Source organism: Arvicanthis niloticus, chromosome 12 (assembly GCF_011762505.2).
Source record: "Arvicanthis niloticus isolate mArvNil1 chromosome 12, mArvNil1.pat.X, whole genome shotgun sequence".
NCBI classification, from domain to species: domain Eukaryota; kingdom Metazoa; phylum Chordata; class Mammalia; order Rodentia; family Muridae; genus Arvicanthis; species Arvicanthis niloticus.
Window position 1 is genome coordinate 30,273,255 of NC_047669.1, and position 23,022 is coordinate 30,296,276.

The 23,022-nt window shown below is 38.4% G+C and overlaps 1 protein-coding gene across 3 annotated transcripts in view; it reads right to left on the minus strand.

Annotated features, from left to right (window-relative positions):
- Atp6v1a (ATPase H+ transporting V1 subunit A) overlaps nt 1-23,022 on the minus strand; it is a 50,506-nt gene that overhangs the window by 26,283 nt on the left and 1,201 nt on the right. For all 3 annotated transcript variants that reach the window (XM_034515000.2, XM_034515001.2, XM_076942981.1), the window contains exons 2-3: nt 4,081-4,176; nt 1,794-1,922 (exon numbers count right to left, since the gene is read on the minus strand). In XM_034515000.2, coding sequence (XP_034370891.1) covers nt 1,794-1,922; nt 4,081-4,162 — 211 coding nt within the window. In that variant the 5' untranslated portion in view covers nt 4,163-4,176. The remainder of the gene's footprint in view (nt 1-1,793; nt 1,923-4,080; nt 4,177-23,022) is intronic.

Below are 23,022 nucleotides of genomic sequence, written 5' to 3' on the forward strand. Positions count from 1 at the left end.
ATAATATGCTATCTAACAAGAAGAAAGGACAAATGCTTACTTGCATTTGCTAAGATACCTGATTTAAATTAGAACAAAGTATAATACATGTGTATAAAATGCTTTAATGAAACCCATTATTTGATACACTAAGGCAAACCTAGAAGCACAGAAGTACAGAAGAATACACAATAATTATAAGTAACTAATCAGAGTGGTGATTTGTGTCTTGAAGTCAGCCAGACAGATGCCATAAAATGTAGGGAGCGTTATCACTACGTACATTTTCACTAACTTTAAGTCTACAAGCCATGTGAAAAAGAGAGTCACTATGGAGTGAGGTACAGCTCAGTTATTAAAATGCGTGAGGTTCTGTGTTTCATTTCCATCTATTCGTCAAGTGACTAGATGGGAGATAAAGGTGTATCAATAAACACACACACACATCCAAACTTGTTTTTAGCCATGATGTCATGACTAGAGAGGCTTCTAATTTGGGGCTGGGGTGATAGCTCAGCTATTAAAGTACTTGTCTTGCAAGCATAAGCACATAAATTCAACCTCCAGAAACCACATTCAAAAGCATATTCTTCCAACCTCAGCCCTGGGCAGCCTGAATCAGATTCTTGGGGCTGGACAGCCAGCAAGTCTAGCCTATTATCCACGCTCCATGCACTGAGAGCTCTTGTCTCACACCTCAGGTTGGATGGCACGTGAGGTTGTCTTCTGGCCCTCCCCCATGTGTCCTCACATACATGTGCAGCTGCATACACATGAACACAGAGACTTCTAGTTTCTAATTTAGATGACTTTTACACTAGCATCTGCTACTCATACATTACCTCGAAGCATTCTTGTTAGAGCAGCAATAAAACAAAATATGCTTAATAACCCCAAGAATTAATGCTGACCTTGAGAGTTGTGTCAAAGACATACGAGTTTCCAAAAGACCGATTCTTTGTGAGGCTGGCATTTCTTTACACTTTATTTTTATTGAAAATAAATGTTTAGTATTTCTTTACTGTGTGTGCCTGAGTACAGTCAAGGGGAGGAGAAGAGAACTGTGTCTCATTCGTTTTCTACCCCCACCTTTGCATGGAATCACTTCTGGGCTTGGCACCAAGCACCTCTACAAGCTGACCTACCTTGTAAGCCCCTCCCCAGTTTTTCATAGAAAATTGGAAATAGATATTATGCTTAAAAATCAATATAGTAGCAATATTAAGGATTTCTCAGTGCTAAAGCTATATTATTCATTAAAGACTGAGAATGGTGAAGGATCTATATTTATTTGTTATTTTAAATAAAAATCATGACTAGGTAATTTTAACCACATAAGCCCACATCATTACTGCATTTATGATTTCTTCTGCAATATGAAACCTTCTAAACAAAATTCCAACTGGACTTCCTGAAGTCTGTGGCACCAAATGTTAAGAGCAATAAAAATTCAGAATGTTATTTCTTTTTCTTTTCTTTTCTTTTTTTTTTTTTTTTTTTTTTTTTTTTTGTTTTTTTGAGACAGGGTTTTCTCTGTGTAGCCCTGGCTGTCCTGGAACTCACTCTGTAGACCAGGCTGAGTCAGAACTCAGAAATCCACCTGCCTCTGCCTCCCAAGTGCTGGGATTAAAGGCGTGCGCCACCACTGCCCGGCCAGAATGTTATTTCTAATTTCTTATCTAAGAGCACTAATTCCCAATAGTTCTCCCTTCAGTATGTTCCTTTATGACACGTCTTGTCATGAACCTACTTTGAGTTAAATCCTTAAACCCTGACACACAGGTGGTGGCAGGAAATTGACCAGAGAAGGATACAAGTTTCTTCATACACCTGAATGGTGGCCATGTCACCTTCCAATCGAATGATCTCTCCAACCAGCTCGCTGTGCCCCACTCTCACCAGCTCGTACATAGCAGCGCCCGCCATGTCACAGGCTGTAACCACTGAAAGAACAAAGTGCTGTGAATGATTACAGCTAATGTTAACATCTCTTACACCCAGTAGCATGCCTTCTCAGTTATTCCAAAGGAAGACATGAAGTCCCACCATGGACTAACCTTTCCGGTTTCACATAGAGACATACTTTTAGTAAATGATACAAAGAAGGAAACAAAATAGCCTTGTTAGGTTACAGTTTAATGCAACATAAAAGCAACCTATTTTAACACAAGAAGTCCTATATGAAGATTCTCATCTTGTAGTATTAAAGTTCATTCTGAACAACTCAAGCTGCTTTCATACATGCAATGAAGGGTTTTGTAACTATAAACAACAAACAAGCAAATACCTTACATTGGAATTAAGAGCTTTAGAACATCATACAATAATTATCAGTTTATTGTGCTGTTACCCCTTGAAAGATAACAATAAAGCAAGATTTTTACTTTTTACTACTTTAAGCCAGTGATTCTAAAGTTTCCTTGGCTGTGGACATTCAATAAAGTCTCACTCTAGGATAAAAAACAAAAAACAAAAAACAAAAAACAAAACAAAACAAAACAAAAAAAACCCAAAAAAACCCACCAAAACCCTATACATAGCCAGATGGTACACATCTACAACCTTAGCAGTTGAGAAGCGGAGACAGGAGGATCAGGATTTCAAGCCAGCCTAGGCTCCTTGAAATCTTGTTACAAAATACTACTCACACATGCACATGTTCACACGCGTATATATAATTCCTCTTCTCAAACCATAGGATGTTCATAACCAGCCACCATCACCTTTATTTTTAATATGTTTTTCACAAGCAGGAGCCAGAATTAGAACTTGCTATGTTAGACCACACTGTCTAGCAAGCAAAAGTTATTTTTCTGGAAGGGGAAGAAGGGTGCTACATTTGTAGAAATGCATAGGAATTAACCCATTCTTACAACATAGTGTATGATTACAACTATGTGATAGTAATTATTGCAGTGAAAAAACATGTTCAATTAATTTGCTCTAGAAACTGAAGAACTGTTCATTTCCTATTTATTTCTATATTGAACAAAGAATTAAGATGACCCGAAATACCACATAATGAATTTAAAAATCATATTTCATAAACCCCAAAGGATACCACTGATCTGTTAAGAAGTACTTAGGAATGAGCACCAGCCCCCAGGACAGCTTGCTGCACACTTCCTCACACTCACTTACCTGAGCTGGCTGATTCCTTTGCCTCTCCCCTAAGGTTTCTCATGTTTACTATATCTGCCCTATCATCGTCAAGGGGAAACAGCGAAACGCTCACTCTCTACTTCTCACCAGTGAGCTCAAGCTCACTGAGGGCTCGGAGAGAAGAAGGCAGTGCTCACAGATCAGTGATAAGTCTGCCAAAGAGGCACCGGCCCCTTCACTATCATTAGAACAGGGCACAAACTGCAGTATGAAACTTAAAGGAAAATATATTTTAATATCAATGAGCAGGTTGTACTTAGGGTACTGTACTTTCTATTTGTTAGTGAGATATTCAGAAAAAATGAATACTGAAATGAGACAGTTATTTTAAAAGCAGAGTTCTAAGGTTTGACAAAGATGTAAATGTAAAACTGTGTTCTATTCTCAGGATCAGATCATCAGGCTAAGGTTTGACAAAGATGTAAATGTAAAACTGTGTTCTATTCTCAGGATCAGATCATCAGGCTTCTCTCAAGTAGATAGCTGTGAGATACCTGGAGTGATTACTTAGACAGATGTACAAACACAAAGGAGAAGTTAACATTACCAAGAAAGGCTCTGAAGATCATTATTTAAGTACAAATCAAATCAGTACAGATTAACTGAATACTTATTATACATACAGCACTGCATACTAAAAGCTATAAACCTTAAAGCTTTTTAAATTTCAAATTTAACAAAAAAAAAATTAAGCTTTATTTACCTAACAAGCATGGTATCACAAAGTAGCTTATCAATGACAAACTGTCATGTACATGATTAGTGCTTGGTGAACCATTATGGTGGCTGTATTATTTTACTCTCATAGTCACTCTGAGATCTTAAAAAAAACAAACCATTTATGTGGACCAGCAGGACCTGTGTTTCTCCCCATGGCAACCAGAAAAGATGTGGATCACAGTGAGGCATTCTTGCTCTTAGCTGCTGTACATTACTTACCAGGCCCCGAGACTCCATGCACATAACCAAACGTGCTTTCTTTATCTTCATCACGGATTTTGGGTAGCTTGGAGAAATCCATTGTGTTAAATTTACCTAAGGCAAAAAAAAAAAAAAAAAAAAAAAAAAAAAAAAAGTAAATCATAATTACAAACTCTTAAAACAAAATAATTAACATAGGTAGTATATTCTCAAGTTATAAAACCATTTCAGAATAAAATGTAACATTACACACACACACTCACTCCTCAAATCCAGGGATCTGGCTGCCTCTGCCTCCTGAGTGCTGCTGGGATTAAAGGTGTGTATCACCATCACCCAGCTTAACATAAAATTCTTAAAGTTAAAAGTACCTCATTCTTAAGTAAGCAACTGGTATATGCTATAATAACCAAATTGCATGTTTATATTTCCTATTCCATAGAAAAATACTAAAAATTTCCAATGATATATCTATCCCTTTACTATTCATACCTCATCCAATATTTCCAATTTCCTCTCCAATTACTCTGAATCATTCATAAAGCCTCAGAGCTTTGTAAAGGCTGCTGCCTTGGTCTGAGAATTTTTTTTGCTAGGTTACCCAGCCCAGTACCTCCTTTAGGATACTGTTCAAATGTCATCTTCTTCATGAGCAGCTCTAAGCACCAACTAAAATATATTGCCCCCGCCTTTAGTTTTTCAATGCTTTATTCATTTTTTTTAATGTTATGAGTGTTTTGCCTTAATTTCTGTATGTGTACTACATGGATAACTAGTGCCCCCAGAGGCCAGAAGAGGGTATTGGCTCCCCTGAAACTTACGTTACAGACAGTTGTGATCTACTGTGCTAGGAACCAAACCTGGGTCTTCTGAAACCAAGTGCTTATAACCACCTTAGCCGACTTTCCAGCTCCACCCTTGTTGGGAGCCGACTTTAAGCAGAAAGCGGCTAGAAAGCAGCTATCAACTTTGCAGCCATCTGGAACCATATACCCTGACAGAGACTTGTTTTTCAACAGCCTACAACAGCTGAAGCACACTCTGACAAACATCTTGTTTATCCCACATAGCTTGTTTTGCTGTTTAGTGCCCCCAGCTGCATGTTGCACGTGGTAAAATGTCTTCACCTGTGTTCTCCTGCTTGTGCTTACAAATACCCAGGATTTCCTTGTAATAGTCAATAGGAGGTGAATAGGAGGTGTGGATATAGTGAATGGGAGACAGTAAAGAAACGAGACTTGACTACAGACCCTCTGGCTTGTCTCTACTCTTCACGTCTCTTCCCCTTCTTCCCCCCACTCTCTCTTGCTAGACCCTGACCTGCGGAACAGATCGGGCCGTTACACACCCTTGTTTTATTTATTTTTTTAATCATAGCACTTTTTATGGTAGAACAAACTATGTATTTTATATAAAAATCTATCTTTAACATTTGACTCAGGGCATTTTTCCTTTTTTCCTTTTAGTAGAACAGAACCAGTTAAGAAAATTGAATTGAGGAACTTGAAAGAGGGCTGAGTGGTAAGAGCATTTGCTCTTGCAGAGGACCCAGGTTCAATTCCCAGAACCCACATGGTGGCTCTCAACTGTCAGTAACTCCATTTCTAGGGGGTTGACATCCTCTTCTGGTTTCCTCAGGGACCAAGTATGCACGTGATGCACATACATGCAAGCAAATACTCAGACACATAAAACAAATAAAGATAAATCTTTAAAAAAAAAAAAAGAAAATTTAGTTCAACATCTATTTCAGAGAAGTATAATGTGAAAACTCCAATGGACAACTACCCATATCCAAACAGAAAACAGAAGCCTGGCCAGGTGAGTCACACTTGTTCTCAGCACATGGGAAGCAGACTCAGGCGGTCTGTCACGACATCTGAAGCCAGCCTAGACTACAAAATAAGCTCCAGACCAACCTGTACTACAGAGAGAAAGCCTGCCTAAAAACAAACAAAACACCAACAACAAAACAACCAAAGCAAACACAAACACCAACAACACCGAAAAGAAAAATCGGTGATGGATTCCACAAAATTAGTCTTACAGCATTCAACAACAAAGTGCCAAATCATATACATTTAGTAAACTTTCACAGACGACAATGTTTAATGAAGCCATCTTGAAAGTCAGCTAGTATTTGTACAAACAAGGAAAGGGTGAGTGGCAAAGACAACCCAGGTGGGTCAAGAATAGAGAATGGAAATAAAATATTCAGGAAGAGCAAACAGACCGGCCTGGCTGGTATAAAAGCTTATGTTAGGGCAACAATAGGGACGGAGCATGCAAAAACAGGTGATACCAACTATGGGTCTCTGCCTGAACCTAAGAAAAACAAATGCACCTCGCCCTGTGAACAAAAGGAAGGAAGTGGCGACTGAAGGAAGGATGGTGTCCTGTTGCGCTAACACATTAAATCCGGGAAAGGCTGCACGTAGGCTGAGAGACTGAAAACGCTAGTGAAGGCTTGAATGTCGATGGACTTCCATCTACTGAATGTTTGCTCTGTTCCTCCCAAGGGAAAGGCCCTGTGTTAAAGCAAGACAATAAAAGCTGCAACTAAACATGAGACTGTTTTCAAGGTGCTTTTGCTAGTTTACTCAAATAGACTACAGAGAAAAATGATTTAAGTGCTCGGTTAAGGTATAAACACTGTATTGAGAACAAAAGAGAAACTGACTATCTACTGTAGAGAATGTGGGTAAATATAGATCAGTATGGATAAAGCATATATAAAAAAAGTTGCTGGAAAGCAAGTTTTGAGGACACTTGAGTCCAGATAAAAAGAACACAGATGAGAAAGCCAACTCCTGAGTCCAGCAACACCGAGGGGGTGATTTCTAGTTTGTGGAGTTGCCAGAGGAACACATACCACATATGCACAATTTGTAATCCTTTAGCCAAAGTATCAAAAGCTGTGTGTAGACACTGGCAAATCGTGAACATTGTTTCTCAGAAGCTGTCCACCTTGCTTCTTTGAGAAAGGGTCTTTCGCTGAAACCCCAGCCTTGCAGATTTGCTTGGGTTAGCTAGTCATTGAGCCACATCTCAGCTTCCATAAGCACACACCTGACATTTTAGTGGGTAGATGCTGAGAACTGAACAACTCCTCATCCTTGCACCACAGACATTTTATCAATTGAGCTATCTTCCCATCCCTGAGAACAAGAACCACCAGATAATGAAAGATAATGAAAAAAAACAAAACAAAAACAAAACAAAAAAAAAAAAAAAAAAAAAAACCCAAGAGTATCTGATATCCTCTTTTGGTCTCCACAGGTACCCGTCACACATACAAATACACACATAAAAAAAAAAAAAATCCTTCAGGGGCTGGAGAGATGGCTTAGTGGTTAGAATTTATTGCTCTTACAGTTGAGCCAAGTTCCGTTTCTAGCACCCACATGGTATCTCACAATTGTCTACAATCCAGTTCCATGGAATCTAATGTCTTTTCTGACCTCAGTGAAGCCCTGTGATGTGCAACACACACACCTTCAAAGAAGTAAACAGCATACTGGGGTCATCACCCAGACTAAGTTCTTCCCTGTATAGTATCTGTGACACATGATCATCTGCCCAGTAAAGAGGAAACAGCATGAGTGCGTGAGTCATAAGTCCTAAGCTGACTTAGGATCACATATAGGTTCCTCTAATGTATGCTGCAGGAAAACTTAGATCAATCAAAATCTCTTATCTTTAACTGAAAAACAAGAATCATGTTACCACTTATTCAGGAATTGTGGTTTAATTACAGACTTGGTCAAATGTTCCTTGTGAAATGCTCACAAACATTCCCTTAGCAATGCTACTTGAATAGCATCTCAATCTTGAAAAGGCCATGTATTTCCAGAGGCCCCTTCTTTCCCGATGGGTATGTATGATTTCCTGTCCATCCTCCTGACTGCCCTCTGTTGTTCTTTGCTCAAAGGCAGTCTTTTATGGTCCCTCACTCCTTGGACTATCCTTTCATAAAGTATTTTATCATCTTTGTATTGACTGCTTTAAAAATGGAGCAATAGAAATAAGAAATGCTTCAAATGTTGTATATGTACAAAGGAATATTACTTCTTTATTTTAGAAGACAGAGACCAAGGCTTTGAGTCAAAAAGACTGAGTTTAAATTTGTAAATTATAGCAATGAAAAAGTGAAATTCCTTTGATTAGTCTATTTCACCTGTAGAGTCCAGTAGAGCTGTGGTAAGACAGACACATTACTGGTCTGCCAGAGAGAAAAGGGGTATGGAGAGTAATTTAATTAATCCAAGCCAAGATTGCCTGATTTCTAAAAAGTATGTTTAATGAAACAGCAGCAGCAGCTATTGCTTTTAAAATAAGATGTATTTTTATTATTTTTAATGGTGTGTGTGTGTATACAGGTGCCTGTGAAGGCAGGGGAGGGATTGGGTAGGGTGTGAGGTCAGGTCCTCCTAGCACTGTTGTCCTAGGTTATCCTCTGAAAGATCGGTAAGTGCTGTATTTCAGGCAGAAAATATAGTGTAATACTCAGCCTTTCCTTTAACCAGCCAGATAATATAGGAGATGCATGCATTCTAAGAAGCAGCTCAGGCTGACTTTACAAGAATGCATGGTGAAGACAACGGAAGAGCGGCTTACAGGAGGTGAAGTGAAAACTAGAGAGGTGAGCAAGGATGATCAGACTACATTGTAATGCTTTCCTAGAGATGGTTCCGTTCTCCTGAGCTGTAGCACGGTGTTTAAGCCTTCAGGAAGCCAAGCAGTATCTTTTGTAATTTTTAAAGTACGTATTTATAGTCTGAGACCTCCCAGTATATGAACAATGCTTAATGGAAGGGATTCACATGAATTTGTTCACCAATCAGCTTTCTTGTGGGTTTATCAATGTCTGGAGACGTACAGCCACTATGGGAAGTCTGGTGACCTGTTGTAGCTTGTCTTGGCTATTTTGTGGGTTCTTCTTTTTCCTATCCTTTATCACCCCAGTTTCACCCCCTAACACTAGGTAGGAAAAAAGGACAGAGGAGAGGAATTAGGAAGATCCCTGAATCTTTTTTTTTTTCTTTGACCCTAGCTACTAACAAACTGCAAACAACCTCCCCAAGTGACCACCAACCACCAACCCTGTCTCTCAGGGAACCCTCACACTTATGCATCCTCTGAAAGTTCTCAGCATTCCAAACGTCACACAATCGAAGAAATTATCTGCAGCTGGCAAAACCATGTCTCTGCTAGAACACGAGGCAATGCAGACAGTCCGAAGCAGCCCCACATCCTACACCTGGGATTAAAATGAAAGCACATTCTTGTAATTATTTCTATGTTTTTTTTTTTTTTTTAAAGAAACCCAAATTCCAGAATTCTTAAAAAATGCCACTACAACCTATTCTTTTAAACTTTTTAAAAATGTTTGAGGCACATTAGGCATTAGAAGCAGTAACATCAAGACAGTAAGAGACAGGAAAACAATTAAAAGCCTGATGGTAACACTACAAGTTTACCTCCAGATGACCAGACACACACCTTTGCTTTCATGTGACAAATACTCTTAAACCAGCAAATCAAGAGGGTTTTTTTTTTCCTTTTCTTGGGGGGGGGGGGTGTTGGGGACAATTCCACTCTCTAAAAATACAATATAGGGGCTGAACAGACAGTTCAGAGCTTTAGAACACCTGGTGCTCTCACAGGACCTGTGTTCAGTTCCCAGCACCCACATGCTGGCTCATCCCCACTGTAACATCAGTTCCAGGGAATCCAATGCTCTCTTCTGATGTCCGAGGGCACCAGTCCTGCATGTGGTACACATACATACAAGCAAACGAAAGATTCATTCATACACAAAAAGTTAAAACATTTTAAGGCCAATATAAAGGGAAAATATGATTATGAGCAATTTAGCTCTCTCTACTGTGCAAGGGGAAAAATCTCCCTCTGTAGAAGAGACTGGCCTTGAACTCAAGAGATCAGTCTGCCTCTTCCTCCTGAGTGCTGAGATTAAACATGTATGCCACCACTGCCCAGCAAACAGCAGAGTTTTCTTTAAATGTTAGACATGGGCTAGAGCAGTGGTTGAACAGTTGGTAGAGCAGTAGTAGTAGTAGTTTATTTTTGTGCCCAGCACCCATGCTAGGTATCTCATAACCCCTGTAATTCCAGTCCAAGGGGAGCCAACGCCTCTGGCCTCCTGAATATATGTGCATGTTGGGCACCAGGACACATGTATGCAAGGTCTCTCTCTCTCTCTCTCTCTCTCTCTCTCTCTCTCTCTCTCTCACACACACACAAATGTAACTAAAAATAAAAAAATTTTAAAATATTAACAACCTTCAAAAGCATTTTCAATAGGAAAATTAAGTCATAGTAAATTAAGAGTTAATCTTATTCCAAATCTTCACAGTAGAAGGTCCAGGTATACTATGATTTAATGCTGCATGAAGCTCCTTCCTTACAGTTAACCCTGCTGTTCTCAGGGATATACAAAAGAAACCTAGGAACAGCAGTGCTAGGGACGAACTCGGTGAAGGCGGGCTGGAGTCCCCGGGTTAGAACTCCAGCACTGCAACCCAGAGTCACGAAGAAAATGTGGCATACACAACTACATTCACAAAAAACCAACTCGATACATTAAGCTTTATCCTTAGCTACTGGACTCCTACCTTACTTAAGGACAAAAAGCAAATACAACTTTTAACTAAGATTCCCTTAATTATAAATCATAGAACCCCATATTTGTGAAAAATGAAAAAGAAAAAAAATCTGTGCTATAGAGAAGGGAAAACCCAGAAGGCAGCAAAGGCAGCCGCCTGACTAGTGAGTCATCAGACTCTACCCACGAGCATGGCAGAACACTGCAGGGACACCACCAGAGGCCAGCTGTCCCACTGTTTTATAACAGAGTCCAAATTGCTACTGGTTAGAGTGCTATACCTAGCAATGTCTTTTATTCTAAAACAATTCCTTTTACTACCAGAGTTTGGACTGGAAACAAGGAGAAGGTGACATGACAGCCAACGCTAGGCTTCCAAGGCAATTCTCATACGATCTGACCCACTTCACCCAAACTTGGTGTTATTTAATGTAACATTTGAAAAAGAATACACTAACTCATTAAAGGACTAGCTTTGGAAAGCACAAGAGGGTTGTTTGTTTTTCAAGGAAAAACAAAATCAGTAGACTTCAACAGTTTATCATTATTTTAATTGTGTTATCAAAAGGCATACTGTGTGACATGTCATTAAATGTATGCTGGATGTAACCATCAAATCAGGACAGGTAGGTGTCCACTGCTCCATTTCTCATTTATTGATTTACTTTAAAGAGAGGGACTCATTGTGCCAACAGCCCAGATTGGCTTCAATCTCCTAATCCTACTGCCTCAGCTTCCTGATGTTGAAGTTATAGGCATGAGCCACCTAGCCTGATCTACATTGGATTTGCATCTGCAATCTTCCTGCATACAGAAAAACATCCTAAACCTGCTGACGATTTTTATGCTTGCCCAAAATTCCAGTTAAAAACTTTACTTGGGGGGGGGGGGGGGAGCTGGAGAGATGGCTCAGCGGTTAAGAGCACTGACTACTCTGCCAGAGGTCCTAAGTTCAAATCCCAGCAACCACATGGTAGCTCACAACCATCTGTAACGAGATCCGATGCCCTCTCCTGGTGTGTACAATGCACTCATATATAATAAATATAAATCTTTTAAAAAACCTTTACTTTGGTTATTTGTAGTGCAGAACACTACTACAAGCTAGTCACTTTGTGAAGGACTTTCTTGATCATCTCTTTTTATCTACTTAGCAGCTCTATAAGAAATGTTATATGGCAGATTTATTTCACTGTGCATGCCCAGACCCCTCTGCTTTTCTTGCCAATAAAACCTTAATTTTGTTCAAAATTTGGGAAGTCTATCATGATAACTTAGTTCCATTAGCAATGGCTTGCTTGGAAATAGCCTGTTTGGGAATAGTCTGACTAATAAAAGGCAAGAAAAATCTTTCAGGAGCTTCTGAGTAATTTCTCTTCTGTTTCAGAAAATATGGACTATGAGAAATAATACCCTCCTTTGGTAGCTGGCCATCTGCACGGGATGCTGAGCTGCAGCAATAGTCTGGGATGGAGTAGAAAGGAGCTGGTCTGGGAAGGCAGGCTACCGTGCTACAGATGACAACATAGAAGAACAAAACGTTCTGGGTCCTGGTTCCTTTACGGATCCACTTAATTGGCCAAGATAGCAGTAAAAAAAAAAAAAAAAAAAAAAGAGAGAGAATTGCAGTAATAAGTATTTTATTTATACACATTTCATAGTATCATTAAAAAAGAATAAACAGATCAGGAGGTAAACTTAAGATCACTGGTGAAATAGTTTACAAAAGTTATTAAACTTTCTAAGGAAATGTGTAGACAAAACTGGGAGTCAAAGAGGAGAGAGAAGCACAAAAAAATTACAGGAGGAGAAGCCTGGTCTAATGGACTCAGGGAACATGATGACTCAAGTGCATGCACACCCATACACACACACACACACTCCTACTTCAGCCCTGTATCAAAACACAAGCATTTATGAAAAATAAGTAATTAAGACTTAAGCTGGGAACAGAATTTTAATTTTATCAGTTAAATACGCTCAAACTTAGCTGCTAGCCTTGCCCAGAATTGTTTTTAATAGCATTTCTAAAAATGGTCATAAATTCTTTTTCTTTCTGCATATTGCAAAAGACCTGCATATAGCCACATGGACTTAAAAGGGATTATGTAATATTTTAGAACAATGTAGATTTAATGCAGCAAATCACTTGACAAGCTCCCTTAGAAAGTCAAAGAATGAGGTTCTGATTAATGGTCAAAAGAATGATCAAATGATCATTTAAAAGAAGCAATCTGAATTTACTGCTAAGGAACATGGGAAGCAATTTAGTAATACGCAGCTAAGCCTTTAAAGAGGTTTCATTTCTGTTACTGTGGTAGAACGTCCCAACCAAGGGCAACTTAGGGGAGGAAAGGGCTTCTTTGGCCTGCAATTCCATTCCACCATTCAGTCATCACTGAGGAGACATCTAGGCAAAAGCTCAAGCAATTAGCCAAACACCATTCAGAGTCAAGAAGCGGGTGAGGGGCACACACGAGTCTGGCTTCCTTGTATGTACCTAGCTTTGTCTGACAGTTCAAGTCCCCATCTCAGGGAAAGGTACAGCCCACAACTGTCTACTTTTAATTAACAAGCAAGATGACCCACCATAGTCATGCCTACTGCCAACCTGATCTGGATAACTCCTTATTAGGAAGGAGCATTTTCCAGGTGACTTTGGGTTGTGTCAGGTCAACAGTTTAAAAAGTCCACGGACAGTTTTCAATTCAGTGGGCAAGAAATCTTCATTTCTAATGGTTTGCCCAAGTGTATTTCAATTAGTAACAGCTACGATTTATTTATTAAGTTCATTGTGGGTCAAGAAAACCTTGGTCATTCATAGAGGCTTTAAATGGTGTGATTTGCTAAGGAATTAACTTGGTATATGCTTGATCGCCAAAATTGCTATTGTGCAGTACTTAATTAGTCACTACTGTAATTAGAAATCAAGGTGTAGCAGCTCACGTCTCTAATTCTTGAATTAGGAAAGCCAGGCAGGAGGAGCCATCTGGGCGATGTAGTGAGACCTTCAGAAACTAACAAGCAGAGCAGTGAGATGGCTCAGAGGGTAAGTAATGGCTTCTGCCTCCCACACCTGAGTGCAATCCCTGGCACTGACATGGAGGAAGGAGAAAACTGACTGCCAGGAGTTGTCCACTGACCCCCACATGGTTGTCAGGGCATGCAAGCACCACCATCCACATGCATGTGCAACGCGCACACACAAACACGCACACAGAGTAATTTTTAAAAATTTAAAGAGCTGGCGGTGGTGGTGCATACCTTTAATCCCAGCACTTGGGAGGCAGAGGCAGGTGGATCTCTGTGAGTCTACAGAGTGAGTTACACAGAGAAACCCTGTCTCAAAAAAATTAATAAATATGTGAATGAATAAAATTACAAAGGAACCAAAAAGCAAAACCCAAGCTGCTCAGGCAGTGCTCGCGCTCAGGCAGTGCTCGCGCTCAGGCAGTGCTCGCGCTCAGGCAGTGCTCGCGCTCAGGCAGTGCTCGCGCTCAGGCAGTGCTCGCTCGGCTATACTGCTGGACTGGAACTGCCAGGAAAACAGGAAAGCACCTGCTTTTATCATAAAGCAGCCCAGCTGCCCACGCAGGACACAAACATCACACATTATTAGTTACAGTCTTGGCTGAGGCATGAGTGAAACAGGAACTCCTAGTCACTGAGTGAAAACTGATAGCCCTTAAAAATGCACTGAATACAACTTGGCCTAATGCCCAATGGCCAAGATTTTTAAAATCAGTACTTCCCTGAGACCAAACTGAAGCCAAATATTATCACAGAATGAACTTCTGAAAAGGTTATTACTAAACATCCTAAAATATTAGGAAAGTTAATATATTTATTAAATATATTAACTTGTTAAACATTTAAATGGTATATTTTTATTATTAATTCTAGTGATTTAAAATATTAGCCAGAACACAAATAACTCTATAGTAAGTGCAGAGTCTAAAGTCTATTATTTAGGTTAGTATTATTTAAAAATTTACACTCAACTCAAAAAGTGTAAAACATATACATAGAAAAATGAACAAGTGACTGTTAACAAAAATGTAAATTTAGTAGAGAACTCCTGTCTCTTCAACAAGTGACAGTAGAATAAACAGATGTGCACACACTGAAACCAAAACCAAAATACTTCAATCCATACCGGCACTGCATAAAAATCAACTGAAAATGGACGGTAAGCCGAAATGTCAAACCTATAACTATAAAATGTTCCTTGAGAGCCTGAATTAGATAGATTTATATAATATAGACAAATAGAAAACTGACAAACTAGGGCTTTAGAAGAGTAAAATACTTTACTTCTCAAAAGATATTGCTAAAATAAGAGAAGTTACCAATTGTGAGGAAATGTTTATAAAGCAGAAATATATTATCTTCATACAGTTTCAGTAAAGCATTGTTTTTTCTTCACAAACTTATTTTCCAATTTTTCTTTATTATTTGTTTTATTAAAATAGTTTTTCATCACTCACTATATTCTGTTTGCAGTTTCCTGTTCTCCAACTCCTCCCAGATCCTCCTCTCTTCCTCACCTACCCAAAACCACACTCTTAGAAAACCAACTCCCAGGACTCATGAAGAAGAAGATAATGTCGGCTGGTAAGACAGCACGGCAGACAAGGGCACCTGCCACCAAGTCTGGAGACCTGAGTTCAATCCCTGGGACACATGAGATGGAAGGGGAGAACTGGGTCTCCAAAGTAGTCCTAAGCCCTTAAACACATACTGGGACATACACATGCAGACATAATCTAAAAATGTAATGTAAAAGGCATTCCAATTAAAACAGGCAAAAGTCTTAAACATATTAATACACACAAACACATGTATGGCAAGTAACTATTTTAAAAGAGGCTTTCTATCACTCATCACTAGAAAAGCACGAATTAAAACCAGGATGCTCATCAGAATGGCAAAAATTTTAAGGTAGTATTAGTAAGGGTTAGAAAAAGGAGTTTGGTATACATAATGCTGGTAAGAAGTTGGGCATGGTGGTGCCCGCCTTTAACCCCAACACTTGGGAGGCAGAGGCAGGTAGATCTCTGTGAGATCAAAGCCAGCCTGGTCTACAGAGCAAGTTCTAGGACAGCCAAGGTTACACAGAGAAACCCCAATTTGAAAAAACAAAATAATAAAAATATCTTGGATAAGGACTTAGGAAGATCCTACTGTATTCTCAGGCATAAGATTTTGTCTTACAACCCAGGCTATGTTCTAATACTTTGGTTATAAACTTGGTATAGTTTAGTGACTGTAAAAGGCAGAGACAGAGTGAAAAATACTGTCTTGTTCTGTGCTATCCTTACTTAAGGCAGTATTAATTGTAATTTTTACCCACAGCCTAATTATCTCTATTTTTGGCTGTTTCCTCAACCATTCATCTTCCCGGTACAACGTCCCGGGAAAGATGAGATCATGTTTAAAACAAACACAAACACATATCAATGAACAATAGCAGGTTCTGTACATTCAATGTAATCCCTTAGGTATCCTGCCCGAGACCTGAGCAGATATAAGCTTCTGCTTCAGATCACATAGAGTTTGGTGTCAATCAGCCTACCTGCCACTAAGACTCTACAGTGTGTTACATTTCAAATAATTTATGGAGTTTGTAATTAATATGAATAAAGTATCTCACTAGCTCACTGTATTACCTAAAGCTGCTGAAAACTCAAGCTAGCATGCTCAGTTGTCTACTGTATGCAACTGAAATACCTAACGTAATTCTTCTAATACATAAAATCAGTACCTTTCACAGTTGTTTACTAAGAATTATTTTTTACTCCTTGGGCAATATAAATTCCAATTTCAAATACTGAAACTCCAGTATGAATAGACAAGTAGCACTTTAAGTTGTAACCAGAATAAAAGTCATAAACCTGATTGTCTTATTCTCACATTATTATACTGATTCTATATGTATAAATGTATGCTATCACACACAATTCAGGAAAGTCAAAGTCGTCCAACTATTCAGTCTTCGAAATAGTGAACCTAAATGGCAGATTCAAGCAAATCACTGAGGACAAAGGAGCTTCTGTGCACTGCTAAATTAAAGAGCAACTGGTGATATCTACCAAAAATTAAAAATGGCATTCTTTTTTCATGTAGCTAGTGCTTTCCTAGGAATTTACTCAATGTGCACAAAATGTTTTATTAAAATTCATTATAGCACTTTCTTATGCAAAGATTGGACTATCCATTAATATGGAGACTGGGGGAGGGGGTGAAATGACTAAGGTCTTATAAGCCTAGTAACCTGGGTTTGATTCTCAGATCCTACAGAAATGTGGAAGGAGAATCAACAATATAAAGACTAAGTAACTTGTCATAGAATGTGTATGCTTAATGTCATTAAACCAGTAATATTACTCCCTGAGTTCAAATCCTGAGTTCTACTACTTCTAAGTTGTTAGTTATATTATTGAACATTTAACCATCTCATGCACAATTTTCCTCATTTGGTGAATGGGGGTAAAATAACCGTTGTCTTAGAAGGGTGCTATCAGGCTTCCATGAGTAATTATAACCAAAGTGTTAAAAAAAAAAAAAAAAAAAAAAAAAAAGGCCTTGCCACTTGTGGTGGCACATGCTTGGGGTCTGTTGAAGAGGAGGCAGAAGAATCAAAAAAAGGGTCTGGATCAGGACAACTCCCAGCAATGTCCATATGACAATGATGATTCAGCAGTGTAATTAAATACTCAACTAGCACTTGAGAGAAAGCTTTAAGTACATCAGTGTGGAATTAAAATTCATTATCTCCAGGATAACCCCGTTAAGTGAAACAGGGAGGCTCAGAATACTATTCAAATGTACTACCATTTATAGACAAATACATGGAGTAGGGGCTAGTGAATATGTAATTTTCATCATGCTTATACATGTATTACCCACTTAATAAAACTACTGCAGATTTTTGTACAGTTTATAATTCAGAAAACACACACACATATAGACATACAAATATAGAAGCAAAATAAAATGGTAATAAAGAAGAAAATTAAAAGCGCAGCATGAGATATAAAGACTGGCATTTTAAAGTATGTGAAAAACTCAACTCCAAACCATCTGCCATTTCCTATTATGGTTTTAAGCAATGCATCAACTTCAAATTCTCAGAAAATAATTGAAGTCAAGATGTGTGCAGTGGCATGCATCTGCAAATCCAGCAATTGGGAGGCTCAAGTTTGAGATGAGCTTGGGTTATACATTTAGATCCCATTTCAAGAGAAGTAATCAAGAATTAATTAATTACAAAAAATTTAAACTGTGCTTTTTAAAAATGTAAGTTTTTTCCTTTTTATCAAGTGTCTGTGTGCCTGTGTGGGAGTATGCACATATGTTTGGTGAAGTCCAGAAAAGAGTGTTAGATTCCCTGCCCTGGAGTTACAGGGAGTCACAAGCCACCCAACATAGATGCTAGGAACAGAATACAGGCTCTCTACAGAAGCAGAGCACACACCTAACCCTGATATAGGTCTCTGACCAAATCCCCCAAACTTTGCTTTCTTTGAAGTTTTCTTTTTTGTTAATTTATTTATTTTATATATGGGAGTATACTATCTCTGTCTTCAGATACACTAAAAGAGTGTATTACATTACACTCAGAACCATTATAGATGGTTTTGAGCCACCATGTGGTTGATGGGAATTGAACTCAGGACCTCTGGGACAGTAGTCAGTGCTCTTCACTGCTGAGCCATCTCTCCATCCCTATTTGAAGTTTTCTTAGAGAAAGTTAATCTGCTGAACCACAAGTGGCCTTTTCTTACAATGGTTATGTCATCTGATTAAGTCAGATGACAGAAACTACACTTGTGCGAGATGCTTTACATTTCCAAGGCATAAAACATTTTGCAGCATTAAATACCAACACCAAAAAGAATATGCCAAATTGAGCCTTATCTGGTGATATTTATCATTTTTTGGGTACATTTTCATGACAACTCCTTATTAGGTGCCCCATGGTCATCACAAATAAAATTTAGAATTTATGGAGTTACCAGGATACTTTATTCACTTCCTTCTCCAATACCTAAGACAAAATACATTTCAAGTATCTTCATGTCTAGTCAGTTCAAATATTATTTTTCATCTTGTTAATTCTTCTTTAGCTTACCTGGCCTTCTGTTTCTCTTTTAAAATCTAAATTGTTTTGTTTTTTACTACTTTAAAAAAGTGTTCATTGAACAAATGGAAAGGACATAATGTGGAATGATTATCTAGCCATTCTGAAGCAACCACTAAGCATCTGAGTATCACCCTTTCTTGTGACTCATTGTACATACAGACATGTGTAAACACGTATGCATATCTTACTGTGAATACTCTCTACCTCTTTGTCCTCTCTCTTTTTCTACTCCTTTCCCCTTGTGTTAACAAGACACAAAAAACTTCATGATGTCTTACATATGGCTTTATAAAAACAGAATCTTATTATTACATACATTTGCCTATATTTTACCTTTATCACGTAAGGAACATATTGGAAATCCTCCCAGGATATATTTATGACATTTCAGAATATGGCTGTGCTATAATAAGCATAATACTTCTACTAATAGGTGTTCCCCTCTTCCCAGGATTTTAGCACTGTCAACAGTGTGGCAATCAACGTCCATGTAAACATGTTCTTGCTTGCTTACTGGTGATTTTATTTCATGGAAACTGATGAAAGAATACATACATTTCTAATACTAATTTTCTTAGAAAATTTCATACCCATGTAACTGACATTAATACAAACATTCAATTATTTCTTAGTAAACTATTTTCTTTACAGTATTTTTGTGATTAAAGAAAAACATAAACTCGAAAAGCTATATTTCAATTATTATTTTATTTACTTATAATTCCCATTGCAAAACCACTAATCCTTGTAAATCACTAAAGGAAAAAAAATTCTTACTCTAGTTCATGTCCATGCTGTTTCTTGTATTGATAAAACTTTTTTTTTTTTTTGATAAAACTTTAAGAGTGGAAAAATGGTTTCCTAAAAAATGATTCCATACATTAATGATCATAAACATTGAAAAATGTAATGTAAAAACCCAGTAAACTATAGTTAAAACCAAAATAAGGGAATTGTATTGATATCTCTCAGCCCTTACTAATAAGCAAGTTTGGAGTCTGTGGGAGCCAGCTATGGTGGCACTTGAGCCTGAAGTCCAGCTACTTGAGAGGCTGAGGCAGACTGACCAGCCTCAGTCTAGAGGTTTAAAAGCAGTGTGAGGTACAGCATGGCCAATTTCACACACCCAGAAAAGTTCTTTTGGCTCTATTTTTTAATGATAGACTCATTTCAAATTTTAGTCCATTCACTGTAACAGAAACCTTTTGTGCAAAACAGTTTTGTTTTGCTTTGCTTTTGTCACTCTTGTAGGACACTGTATGCCTCTCCTAGAAGTTCAGAGTATATGACTGAAGCATGTCAGTACAATTAGTAAGAACTTCTGTTGGTGGGGTGGCTTATACCTGTAATTCCAGCACTTAGGAGATAGACAGGATGGCCATGATGAAGGCTAGCCATGGCCTCCGTTAAAAAAAAAAAAAAAAAAAAAAGCTTATAACGTGTGTACTAAATACTATACACTCATGATCTACTTTAATAATACCTATGGGCTATATTTAAACAGAAAGAAACTTCATTTTGAGTGCCCAAGGTCAGACAGCTAATGACAGGGATGGCTAAAACCTAATCCCAGGCCTGTGTGATTGGGAAATCTATTCAGGTAAAGTTTGAAGTCTATTCAGGTAAAGTTTGAAGATACCAATTTACACTTACTGCCATCTAGCTTTAAAACTACTCTCAAATAGATTATTTAAGGTTGTCTCATCCAATTCACAATACCCTTGGGAGGAAAGTTTCTCAGCATGGAGCCCTGAAGCTTCCAGCATCAGCTGCTCTTAAAAAGGCATATGACCACGATGGAGAAGCTGAATGAAGATCCTCTAACTTTAGGAATGAACCATTGGCCTCATCATTATTAGCAAACACAACACACTGTGGAAACAAGTTGGTCACTGTATGAATAAAGTCCATACAAGGTTTATGTCTATTCTATTTAGTATTCGGAAACTTGGACTAAAAAGTTAATACTTAGTACACAGCCTTTAAGGAACTATAATCTGTAAGAATTAAAGTGGCTTAACTTCCTTGTTAATCATTCAACGCTTATTCAATGAACAACCCATCAGGGACCTCAGTATTTTGTTTGCTTGAACAGGGCCTCTTCCATCCACTTCAGCATCTTTGTGCAGAAGACACAATAGAGACAGATGGCTCTTTAACTGCAGGGAGGTTTACTGAGGAATACCCCAGCTACCAGAAATAGCCTATAGGTAAAATAAAGAAATACAAAATCTTGGGTAGTAACCTAAAGGACTGATTGGCTACCTTGGCCCAAAGAAAAAGGATACATTTTCACTGGTGATGATATCCCGTAAAGACAGTGCAACTAGAGGAGACCTCAGAGTAAGAAATGAAAGGTGTTGGGGCCCAACCCTTAAATTCTCTCTTTTCCCACTCCATCCCTGTCTGTCTCTCTCCACCCCCATATAACCTCTCCCCTATGAAACAAGGTCTTACTGTGTAGTCCTGGCTGGCCTAGTACCCACTCTATAGACCAGGCTGGCCTTCAACTAGAAGAGCTCTGCCAGACCCAGTGCAGAGATTAAAGGAGTAAACCATCATACCTAAGACACACACAGAAATCTCATTAACTAACATAGTATCAGAAATGTCTTCCAGTGCTCAAACCATCTGTGTGTATATAACGTCAAATTCTTCCTTAATGCTTAATCTCCTTAGCTGTTTGGTCACTAATTCCTGCTGCTAATCTTCCAGATTTCATTGGAAGTCTAAGTTACTGCTTTCATGAGTTCCCTAAAATTAACTGTGAAGTAAAACTGCAGACTCATCCTCTTTCTTATTAACTTTTCCTCAGTGCTTTCAAACTGGTTTCCTCTAGCCCAGTTTGCTGCACCTACACAGAACTGGTTTGGACTTTTAAAACACTTAGGAATTCTGTTTATTTGGTGGAATGTCACATGGGCATGAAAGCAGAGCCAATTTTTTTTTTTCCTCTCCTCAAGAGATCAGGGAACTTCACTTTGGAGAAAAATGATGGATAAAATTATATTTCAGGCTGAGGAGATGACTCAGTCATGAACGAGCATGTTTTCCAAGTATGAAAATCTGAGTTTAGCTACCCGGGTGCTATGTAAAAGTCAAGTGTGGTATTGTCCCTTTAACCTCATGCTCAGGCAAAAGACAAGGATCCCTGGGGCTTAGTGGCCAGCTAGGCTCCCTGAATCAGTGAGTCCAGGTTCAGTGAGAGAACCTGCCTCAAAAAAGGGGGGTGAGGTGGGGAGAGCAACAGAGGAAGGCACCTCTGGCCTCTGCGTGCAGGAACACAGACACAAACAAAAATGTTAACAGGTGCAATGGTTCAACCAACTGTGGTGCCATCCACACCACAGAATAGTGATTAGAAATGAAAAGGAGAATCTATATTTATGCTTATTATATAAACATATATTTATGCTTATTATATAAACATATCAATTTCTATTGTTTAGTCTGGATCACAAGCACAAAATGGTAATTTGGGCAATGCAAAACCATTTAGGCAATAATTTAGTAAGAAGTATCAAATAGGCCCTTCTTTCTATATTGTTAAACTGTCATCAGTTTAAGGTTTTAGCTTTTAGCTCTCCTTAACAAAATAAAAAAAAATGTAGAAGGGGGAAAAAAGCACCAATCACTGTAAGATAATCATTCCATCTTTTTCCTATTTTTTCTTTTCTTTCTAGTATAAGGACCAGACCCAGCGCCTCAAGCATGCAGGAAGGCAAGAATCTTATCCCCAAGCCCTCAGCGGATTTTAAAAAAACAGATTCCTCAATTACATTTCGTAGAACTAAGATTTAACTAAAAATCTTATTTCACATAAGAAAATGTATCATTTGGGTTATAAAAGTCAAACCGGTGATTTTGTAAGGCCTTCGGATTCAAAACAAGGAACTTTCTAAGTTTGCAGTACAAATAAAAGAGTTTAGCCCCAAACTGAAGAACATTCCTTTCATGTGCATTGTTTAAGGTTTAAACATTGGCTACTATGGTGCACAGAAAATGGAGTAGGGTTGGGCAACCCTAGGCAAAACCATTTCTGTATTTCCACAAATTATGCACTCTAGTCTGAGAAGGGTCACTTGAATTTCTTTAACAAATGCAAAAGCGAATTAAGAACACAAGCATAGCTTCGCAAATTTAAACTGACTGGGAAGGGCAATTATGCAGAATTTAAAAGAAATGTCAA